This window comes from Microtus ochrogaster, chromosome 4, assembly GCF_000317375.1.
Source record: "Microtus ochrogaster isolate Prairie Vole_2 chromosome 4, MicOch1.0, whole genome shotgun sequence".
NCBI lineage: Eukaryota > Metazoa > Chordata > Mammalia > Rodentia > Cricetidae > Microtus > Microtus ochrogaster.
This window is the reverse complement of record NC_022011.1, coordinates 29,681,566-29,692,740: the sequence shown is the minus strand read 5'-3', so window position 1 is coordinate 29,692,740 and position 11,175 is coordinate 29,681,566. Positions and strand designations below refer to the sequence as shown.

Sequence of the window (11,175 nt, the reverse complement as noted above, 5' to 3'; positions counted from 1 at the left end):
TAGGTTCAGTTCCCAGTACCCATATGGTAGCTCATAACCATCTGTACCTCTAGTTCAGGGAACCCAATGCCTGCTTCTGTCCTCTGAGGGTGCCAGTCACACACAGGCCGCACGCATGCAGGCAAAACACTCATCCACATAAAAAAAATAAATCTTAAAAAAATGTAAAAAAAATGAAACAAGGAGAGGGTTACAAAATGGCTCAGCAGGTAAAGGTGCTTGCAGCCAAGCCTCATGACCCAAAATGCCACTTACGACTAGGGTAAGAGAGGGCAGCCAGGCAGCACAGGTAGGAGGGAGTAGCTGGAACCTGACTCTTCCCACCCCTTCTTCTATGAAGGACATTGAGGGGTCTTGAGAGAGTCTGACCAATGCAGAACAACATCCTGTCAGCTCTGTAATAATACTCAACACCCTTTCAAATCCATTACCGACCAGCTGAAGAGGTAGCCACTAAGATATGCGCTGTTCCTGAATCCACCAGTAGATGGCACTCCTGGAAAAGATTTCAGAATCCTAGCCGGTGGAAAAGGAGTTACAGGGCAGAGAGAAAGAGATAATTGATGAACACCAAAGCTGCCCTGCAGGAAGAAGGCCCTACACAACACCGTGAAAAGCAGCAGGGAAGGAGACACAGCCATGGGTCTTGGGAACATTCACTGGACCTGGTTACCCTTCCTAAAAAGGACCACAGCAGCTTTCCAGGACCTCAATTCCCAGGCACCAACCCTCCCAACTGTATCAGGGCACAAGTTTCCCCTCTGCCTTCCCTGTTGGTGCTAATTCTTTCTTGGAACTCCAGACCCAGAAAAGCCATTTGAACCTGCCTGCTTGCCCCTGTGACCACCCTTCTTGGCTTCTTGTAGTGTCCTTGGCTTAATTATGGCTGTGATTTTACACGTCCAGGGACTACTGCTACCTCTGGCTCACGTCAAAGCTCCCCCACGGCTGTTGTACAGAACCTAGCTACTGTGACCAGGAACGGACAAGGGTTAGCCACCCACAGGTGAAAAGTGGGCAGCTTGCTGGGCTTGAGGTCAGAGGCCACGAGGGTGCGCTTCCAGGGCAGGCAAGCTAACACACCTGCAAAGCCAGTTTTCTCGTTTACAAAGCGGCTCTGAGAGTTGCCACATGTCCTGTTAAATTAGGAGCTGTACCTTAGCAATGCCTCAGTGAGCCGGTGGTACGCTTCTGACTTTCTGAAAGGACCCTGTAAGGAACGAGGGAGCTGGGAGTGGGGTGCACACCTTTAATCCCAGCACTCAGGGCCAGAGGCTATGAGTTGTGGCTAGCCTTGTCTACAGAGAGAGTTCCAAGTCAGTCAGAGCTGTTATACCGAGAAAGACTGTCTTGAGGAAAAAACAAAAACAGAAGGGAAAAAAAGAAAACAAAGAAAGAAAAGAATGGGAGGAGCAAGTTTCTCAACTGTCCCAAAGCCACGAACTTGGGTGGTCTGTAGTATGGCACGTTAATGTTAGTGTGACCTTTTAGCACCTTGGCTGCTCAGGCTACAGAGATTCCAGTTTGTCATTGATGTGTATGCCGGACATACTGGAATGGGGTGTGGTGGGCACTCCAGAGAGCTGCCTTGGAGTCCTTTACTAAACACCCCCTGGACGTGGGCTTCGGAGGAGAGCTTCCTGGTTGCGGCTATAGATGCAGAGATGGCCAGAAGTTTGACATCTTCATTGGTCAGGTCTCTGGAGTGGGGAAGCCAGAGGTATCTGCTTGGCAGATTAGACTGGAAAGTGCACCTGGCTCTCATCCTCACAGGTCTGAAGACTCTCCTTGAAGTAAGGCCCCTCCCTCACCCTGGCTTCTGCTTGTTTGTGAGTTTTCCTGAGGACCCGTTGGAACAGAGAAGAGAATCCTAGGTGAAAAGGTAGTCATGGGGCTTCCCGGTCTGACCTTGACCAGTGACTGGAATTTTCCCAGGACACCGGTCAGCTCAAATCACCTGTCCTGCAACTGGGCCGGCGGTGGTGACATTCTTCTCTGACCACTTTGCCCCCAAAGCCCTTTTAGCTAAGATTTCCTAAGAATGACAAGCTAAAAGCCCTCTCACCCTACAGCCTGCCTTTAAAATCCCTACAAAGATTTGGGGGTTTCTCTTACTAGGGGGTACCGTCTTCCAAAGCTTGCTTCTCCAGGTTGGGTGTACCACTAGGCACGCTTCTGACAAGACTCTCCTTGGGATCAGAAGGATATCTAAGCCCGGGAATGGGCTGTTCCCATTCTGGCCTGTTCTTCCCTGCTTCCTGAGCTGAAGGGTCACTCCAACCTGCCTCGTTTCCCCAGGCTGGACCACATCTGTACCCACCCCCCACCTCCCAGAGGCACTGGCTGCGTAGACTGGAGGGAGCGGAGAAAAGTTCCCTCTCCGTCCCTGCCAGGCAACGCCTGGATTCCCTGCAGGTGGTGGGCGTGCATCCTGTACCACCCTTCCGGTACTTTGACCCCTGGCGAGTCCTCTGCACCACTGGCTTCACCTGGGGCAGAAAGAGGCAGGAGAACCACGCCCTTACAGTCCGGGCCCCCAGTATCCCGCACAGAGAGACTTGTGAGGACCTGTGCTCCCCACGCGCGTCTCCAGTCAGAAGCTCCCGCGCCACGCGCTCTAACAGGCCTGAGGGCGGGGCCGCGGAGGAGGCGGGGTCACGAGGAAGGAGGTGGGTGGAGCTTTCGCGGACCAACCAACGGCGGCGGTGATGGTCGGGGCCCGGCGAGTGAGTAACGCCGAGGATAAAAGGCAAGGCAGAGAGGCTGGTTAAGGGCGTAGACACGATTCTCTGTACGCCGGGAGCGGCTCGGCCGCGCGCACGCCGGGCATCCAGGCCGAGCCGGGAACGCCGAGAGCATGGCTGGCGCGGGCGCGAAGCGGCGCGCGGTGGCGGCCCCGGCGGCGGAGGAAGAGAAGCAGGCGCGGGAGAAGATGCTGGAGGGGCGGCGCGCGGACGGAGAGGACTCTGGGGGCGAAGGCGTGACTCTGCAGCGCAACATCACACTGCTCAACGGTGTGGCCATCATCGTGGGCACCATCATCGGCTCGGGCATCTTCGTTACGCCCACGGGCGTGCTCAAGGAGGCGGGCTCGCCCGGGTTGGCGCTGGTGGTGTGGGCTGTGTGCGGTGTGTTCTCCATCGTGGGCGCGCTCTGCTACGCCGAGCTGGGCACCACCATCTCCAAGTCCGGCGGCGACTACGCCTACATGTTGGAGGTCTACGGCTCGCTGCCCGCCTTCCTCAAGCTCTGGATTGAGCTGCTCATCATTCGACCTTCCTCGCAGTACATCGTGGCGCTGGTCTTTGCCACGTACCTGCTCAAGCCGATCTTCCCCACCTGTCCAGTGCCTGAGGAGGCAGCCAAGCTCGTGGCCTGCCTCTGCGTGCGTAAGTAGGGGCCCGGGCCCGGGTCCGGGCTGGAAGGGGCGGGCGAGTGCCGAGGTCCTACAGTTCATCCCGCGTGCCCACCCCAGCATCTTCCGTCTCTCTCAGCAGTTTCAGGCTAAAGTCACAGGTTCCCGTAGCCACGTGCGTTTCATTAACTCATTCACAGTGTCTACACTTTCGGGTCAGCCCTCGCGAGACCTCAGTGGGTGCCGCGGCGGGCGTCCCCCTTTCCGACCTGATTATGAATGACACAAACAGGCAAAAAAATACTCCCTATCTTTTTCAAAGCACCACGTGGAGTGTTTGTGTCTGTTTCCTGTTTCAGCTTCAATCGCTGACTGGTTACTAAGAGGGAAATTACAGTAAAAAAAAAAAAAAACCCTTACGTTCTTCAGACTGGCCTGTCGGGAATTAGTGCTTGGGCTGACGCATGAGAAACGGTAGCAATAAACGTGTGTAGTAGTGAAAGCTGCTTGCTCATTAGAACTGAGCAGCAAAATCCTATAAAGACTGCCAATCAGTAAAGGACTGGCGCTTAGCTGTAGACAGTCTGTGGATGGGTTTGGGGCTCCCAAGATGTGCCAGTAACAGCTGCTGAGTGTAGGCCTTACAGAACTCATAGGTCAGGAGGGATTGTTTTCTGCTTTCTAAAAACAGTTGGAAGATTTTGCATGGGGGGGCGATGTGATCATTTGAAGCAAATGCCAGCTGATGGGGGGGGGGACAACCTGGAAATCATGCTGCTTTTAGAATTTACAGATGAGTTCATTCAGCAAAGACAAATTTATCTGTTTTCCTGGATAATGGACACAAGGAGAGGGTGCCAGGGCAGCAGGGCCACTGTTTGGGGTTTTGAGCCATGGAGGTCACGGTAGGCACTGGAGCGGGTGCTGAATGGCAATGCTTGTTGGCATTTTGGTGTGAGTGAGACTTGTCCCTTGTTGTAAATTACATAGCCTTCAGGCGTGCTCCTTCAGTTCTGAGACCTCAGCTCTGCTCTGTGGTGCTGGCCAGAGACTGACAGGGTGATCACGATGAGGTCTCCATGGTCTCCATGCTGTTTGCTTGCTTCGTGTGTAAAAAAAGAAATGGTCATAGTCACGGTTGGTCAGCAAAAGAGCTGGGCTGGCCAGGAACAGCCTCGCCTTGGAACAGTGTGCATCACTGCCCTTGTCGGGTCAGAATTTGAACTATCCAGCTTTCACCATTAATTGGAATTACTTGGCCTTTAGGCAAGATAGGGAATGGCACCGGTATCTTTAGCGTTTTTTGTTTGTTTTTGAGACAGGGTCTCACTATGTAGCCCTGGCTGGCCCACAACTTGCCTCTTTCTGCTTTCCACGTGCAGGGAGTAAGGGTGTGCACCACCATGCCAAGTTGGCACAGGCATCTTTAAAGAACTCACACTCCAGTCAGAGTGGACATAGAAAGCTGATTTCTGCTTCTGCAGATCCTAGTGAACTGTAGGAAACGATGCTTGCCCACGGGAGGCAGGGAGGGTGAAGGGTTTGCAAAGGTCCTCTCTTTTAAAGATGTTTTTCATGTTTCATTTTGCACACTGGTGGCAGTCAGATGATACTTTATGGAATCAGTTCTTTTCTTTCCACCACGTGAGTCCCTGGGATGGAACTCAGATCTTCATATTTGGCAGCAAGCCCTTTTATTCTCCGAACCATCTTGCTGGCCTAAATGCCTTCTTTCTAATAATAATAATAATAATAAAAAGCTGGCAGTGATGGCGCACGCCTTTAATCCCAGCACAGAGGCAGGCGGATCTGAGTTCTGGGCCACGCGAGTCTGGTCTACAGAGCTCCAGGACAGCCAGGGGCTACACAGAGAAACTAAATAAAATAACGTGGATGGATAATTGTTTAAATATTGAACTTATGTAAACATGAGCTCCACCTTACTGTCACTACCACCCTGTGGCTAATGGTAAGGTCCCAGTTTAATCATCATAGACACCTTTTTAAGCCTGCAGGGACCCAGCATGTTTCAACTCTTCAGGAAAGCTTCATTTAGGGTTCTAACAAACTTAGGCAGCATTTGGGAGTTTCGAAGCCTTAAGGATGAACTGGTGGGGGGGTGGGGGGGATAGTGAGGAGCTAGTGCCTTCCATGGAGCCTGCAACAAGTCACTTTCTCAAGGACTTCTTTTGTGATCCAAGGGTTTGGTGGGTTTTTTTTGTTTTGTTTAAATTAAAAAATTATGTATATGAGTGTCTTGTCTGCATGCGTGTCTATGTACACCTGTGTCCATTGCCTGTGGAGACCAGAAGAGAAAGTTATAGACAGCTGTAATCTACTATCTGTGTGCTGGGGATTTTGAACCCCAGTCCTCTGGAAGAGCACCCATTGCTTTTAACCATTGATCCATTTCTCCAACCCCACGACACAGGGTTTTTAAAAACCATCTTATGTAGCTTTCTTACAATCCTTTGTGGCTGCTATGGGTAGAACCCTCTGGGAGGTTCTAGAATGGACATCCCATGGCCTGAGTTCTGGAGTGCCAAGGTGAGACCTGTCAGTCATCCTCTGTCTGCTCACTTGGCCTTCACTTGACAGGTGCTGCAGACAGTTCTGTTTCTGTGAACCACAGCTGTGTGTCTGCCGCTGCCTTCCAGTTGGAATGAGGGTTCTAGGCTCCCACAGGAGGGCCTCATCTATGCCTGCTTAAAACAGGCAGAAATCTAGAAAGGGAGCTAGGCTTGGGGAGGCAAGAGGACTCCTAGTGGAGGCCAGAAGGGCTGGAAAGTCTTTCAGGGCCTGGGTGTTGGCTGGGGAGGCTTGTACTCTTGAGTATATGCCAGTGAGTGCTTGTTCTTTCTGGAGGGCACTTCTGGGGGACGTAGCGTTGCGTTCCCTGGTTTCCATGCCTTGGGAAAGGCCCTGAGGCAGCACCAGGAGTCAGATTTTAGAGCAGAGGTCTGGTTTCTGTTGCTCGCTGTGCTTGTCTCTCCACATGTTTCCTTTATCCAGTTAAGACTGTATTGGGAAATGACTTGACGTTAGCCTAGAGTAAACCCACTCATGGTAGAGGTAGATGCCATCTCCCTTACAGTGAGCCTGGATCCCGTCCTGTATCCTTGGACCTGATGTGGGAAACCTGGTGAGGAGTCTTTCTTTCTTTCTTTCTTTCTTTCTTTCTTTCTTTCTTTCTTTCTTTCTTTCTTTCTTTCGGGAGTTTTTTTGTTTTGTTTGTTTGTTTGTTTTGTGGCTTTTTTAGACAGGGTTTCTCTGTAGCTTTGGAGCCTGTCCTGGAACTAGCTCTTATAGACCAGGCTTGCCTCAAACTCACAAAGATCCACCTGCCTCTGCCTCCCGAGTGATGGGATTAAAGGCGTGCACCACCACTGCATGGCGAGTGTTTCATAAAGATGAGAAGACTTGCTGTCCACATTTTCTGGATGGCCATGTGCCTGTATGAGAGAGGCCTGGGCTGTGTGGCTTGTTCTTGCCTAAGCGAAGCTCAGTAGCTTGCGTAGTGTCAAGTTGACTTGGAGCCCAGTGTCTTGGGTAAGTTTGTACTGCGACTAACACAACACCATGACCAAAAGCAACTTGGAAGAAAAGAGGAAAAGGTTTTATTTCATCTTAAGAACTTGTAGTCTGTCATTCAGAGAAGTCGGGGCAGGAATATAGAGGCAGTAAATTGATGCAGAAGCCATGGAGGAATGTTGCTTGTTGGTTTTTTATGGCTTACCTGGCCTGCTTTTTTTTTTTTTTTCTTTTTTTTGGTGTTTCAAGACTGGGGAACCTGTACTGAAACTCGCTTTTATAGACCAGGCTCGCCTTGAACTTCCAGAGATCTGCCTGCCTCTGCCTCCGAATGCTGGGATTAAAGGCTTGTGCCACCACTGCCCAGCTCTCGGCCTTTTTTTTTTTTTTTTTTTTAATGGCATCCAGGACCACCTGCACACCATGGCACACACCCCGCCTCCCCACGCGAGCTGCACCTTCCCATATGAGTCATTCACCAAGAAAATGCATGCGTTATAGTCTTGCCTCCAGGCAGCTCTTCTGTGGTATTTTTTTCGATTCAGAGTCCTTCTACCCACATGACTCTAGCTTAGTGCCTGGATTTGTCTTGTTGCAGAATTCTACAAACTGGAGCTGAGATTCTGTCTGAGCTGGGATTTATCTAAAATCAAAGGGCCTCGGCTGTCCGTGCTGAGGTGCGCAGGAGTGTAGCAGCCTAGACTCCAGAGCTACGCAGGCTCTGGGTGTGGTCAGTTCTCTCTGGAGAGAAGCCCCTAGAGGGAGGAGTCTGAGCAGGCTCACTGTTTCTCTGCCACTAGTCTCTTTTCCCAGACTCGTGAGTGTGAAGGTTGTGGCCCACAGACTAGTCTGCAGCATCCTATCCTTTTCCTGGCTGGGTGGAGGATGGGACCTTACCTGCTAAAGTTTGATCTCAGGTGACTGGCTGGCCTGGACTCCCCAGTGCCACGAAACTCACTACTCCTAACTCTCCACTAAATAATCGGGCAGGACTTTCTTAGCTGGCATTTGCCTGGGGACCTGTAACCTGAGCTGTTTCCCACCTGGTATCAGATTAGAAGCATTGCGTTTCTGATTGGAGAACTCCACAAGGACCCTCTGAACCTCCACTTGTAACTCTGTAGAATTAGGGTCCATCCTGCCTGGGTGTTGGTGGAGAGTATCCAATTGTCATCTTCTGTGCTCTGTCCCATGTATCTGCACCCTCTTCCCATGGAGCAGCCCCACTTCTGCATTGAGAGAAGGGAGAAAGAATCTCTGGAGGATGTCAGCAGCCTCCTTTCCTCTGAAGCTTGGGCTGCAGGGCATAAACTGCCCGTGGTGGCGTCTGGGTGAAGAAGTGTAGACTCCCGCTCGACCCTGCCTGGGTTTCCGATGGCCATTGGGCTGGCCAGGCTCTGCTGACCAGGTCAGTGGGTCAGCTGAGTAACAGCTAGAGAGGATGGAGATGGCCTGGCTTTTTGCCCTTTCTTTTCAAGTCACCTGCTGGTTTCTGCCCCCCCCCCCCCCGCAAGACTGCCTCTGCTGTAGACCCCACTCCTCAGTCCTGGGTTGGAGTTTCTGGGCACTGCCACTGCCATGGCTGGGCTGAGGCCAAGGCTCTGTTGTTCCTAAGGTGCCAGGGGCCCCAGTGTCTGGAGCCATAAGCCCAGTACTGCTGATGACAGCTCAGGAATTAGCAGCAAAGTCGGCTTTCCCAGCCAGACATGAAAATACATGCACACTGAGCAGATGACACCCAATCACGGGATCTGGGGCCCAGACATGAATAGTTCACAGAACCTGTGACCAGGACAGGCGAGAAACAAGGCAGGCATTTAGGCATTAAAGCATTCTAGCCCTTGGGGGGTGGGCGGATTATGCCCAGGCCCTGAGGCACAGGTGAGGGCAAGCACCCTGAAAGTATTGCTTCTGGGTGGCACATTCCTGGCCTCTGTGTATTTCCTCTGTTAATCATTCCCATAGCTCAACAGCTGGCTAAACTGAGTCAGGAGTTCGGCTGGGAGCACCCAGCCACGCCTCTGGGGAGGGTCTGTTACCTGTTGTGTCAGGGTCCTGGGGTGACCTTGGTCACGACGTCCAGGAATCTATTCTGCTAGAGAATCTAGTCTGTAAGAATGCGGGCTGCTCAGAGTTTTCAGTAGAGGAAGGGCTTCTTCCCTCTGGGTGTCTGTAGTAAGCTAGCCAGCCACCCCTCCATCCCCCTGCCACAATCTCCACTGGGATGGGCTTTACACAGCCATCGGTCCACCCCGGGAAGTCCTGGAGGTTGATGCCTCCTCCTTATTCACCTCTGGGACACTATAGGGGTGACCCAGCGCCCCCACTCAGCGAGACTGGTCCCAGAGCCTTGTGGATTGCTGGCCGAGGGAAGCTGCCTCAAGAACAGTGTTCCATGTCCCGGGTCTTACCCATTCTAGTCATGCGTGCCAGCCTCTGATAGATTCCCCTAGACACTTTTGCTCCTTCCAGTGCCCTGACCCAAGCGGAGGACTCACACCCAGCAGCCCTTTTCTCCTAGCAGTGTTCTGAGCTGTTGCTTTCAAGGTAGCCAGACACAGCACATCTGTATGCCACAGGGAGACGGAGAGCCTGAGATGTCTCATTCCTGAGCACCAGCTGTCACACCTGATAAATACCATTGACTGGGTACTTTTCTGTGCCGTGCCCACACTTTTCCTCTTCCAGGATTTGCTGCTATGCAAAGAATTAGCCGGATTTCCCATTCCAGTTCTCAGGAGCCTGGTGTGTGCAACCTGATCCACACTGAGTCATCTGACCTTGGGCCTGGCCAGCACCTGTCACTGCTAAGACCTCATGGTGTGGCAGCTGCTCGTGGTCAGTGAGAGGCCTGCCTTCAGCTGCAGTAACATCAGGGTCTAGGAGTTCTGTGGGGTCTCATTAGCCTGGCTTGCGTGGGAGGATTCAGGGCCACAGAAATGCCCTGAGCCAGTACCTGACTCTGTGTCTTGAGCTGTGAGTCCCCTAGACTTGTGTGTGGCCCAGGGTGGAGTTGACAGTTCTCACGGCAATGGGTAAGGTAGAGCCTGCAGGGACACACCTGCTGAGCGGAACAGTTTCCTAAAGTGCTGTACAGTGGTGTCCTGGATTGTTAGGCCCAGTCAGCTGGCAACTCCCCTAAGCCCAGAGATTCTGCCCTGGCTGTTCTCACTGCACCTTTTGGATCTGACTGAGATGGAGAGGGGCCTTGGAGTCTGTGTCAGCGTCCACCTCGGCAGAAGTCAGCTGGGGGTTCCCTGGGAGGGGGGACTGAGCTGAGGAAATGTTAGATGAAGAGAAATGAAGACAGACATAGGATAGACCCAGAGGACCAAAGGCTAATACCAGACAGCCCTGAGTTCATTTCTCAGGCAGCACATATACCACAGGCAAAAGGCAGAACAAAGAGCAGCACGGCCAGCTGACCACCTCCCTGCATTGTCCTTGGGAGGAAGTTCAAGCAGGTGCATTACCTTATTCAGCTAAGCAGCTTCTAATCTCTCATGAGGAGTGCCTCTGGCTGGCATATACCAGTCCAAATCTTAATAGGAAAAAAGTGTGCTCTTTCAACTGGGCAAAAATGCTCTTTCTATGGGCTAACACAGATGTTACTCATAGCTCTCAAGGTTACTGGGAGAAGCAGAGCAAGCAAGCTTGAACTCAAATGACTTCAAGTCAGAAATGACTCCAGATGGAAACTGAGTCACGCATGAGCTCTCCCACACATTCCCCCCTTTTTATATTTTTTTAAGGACCTCTCAGTCCCTCAGAAGACTGGTTCTGCCTTGGAGATTCCTTACGCACTCTAGTCTTGCCCGTCACAGGAAAATGGATCCCAGAGAGCCATCTCCTGTCTTAGGTCGAAAAGAGGCAAAGAAAACTCACTCATCTCTGATTGACAGTCTCTGGTAATAAGTTTTTTAGGGAAGTGTGCCAAGTTTTACTCCATGAGGTTCTTAGCCCACTATCTACAGTGAGTTTATAATCAGCTTGAAAACTACAGGTAAACAAATTATGTCCAAAAGAACACAAGCTCCAGCAACTGCAGTACTACTAAGAAGTGAAGGTAGTGCTGACCATGATGCAACAGCCTTCTTAAATTTCTCCAAAATACCTTCAGCTGCTTTTGCTGCATCCAAATCTAATTTAGCCTTTTTCAATTCCAAAATGTCTTGATGTAATTTAGCCAAATCTAAAGATTCATTAGAATCATACCAGATTCCCTCGGGATGTGTTTTTTTTTTTTTTTTTGGTTTTTCGAGACAGGGTTTCTCTGTGGCTTGGAGCCT

The 11,175-nt window shown here is 51.5% G+C and overlaps 1 protein-coding gene across 1 annotated transcript in view; it reads left to right on the top strand.

Moving 5' to 3' along the window:
• Positions 1–2,716: 2,716 nt before the first annotated feature.
• The window catches only part of Slc7a5 (solute carrier family 7 member 5), a 34,849-nt gene continuing 26,390 nt past the window's right edge, over positions 2,717–11,175 (top strand). The window contains exon 1 of the mRNA XM_005345785.3: positions 2,717–3,389. Within this exon, the coding sequence (XP_005345842.1) occupies positions 2,858–3,389 (532 nt within the window). The 5' untranslated portion in view covers positions 2,717–2,857. The remainder of the gene's footprint in view (positions 3,390–11,175) is intronic.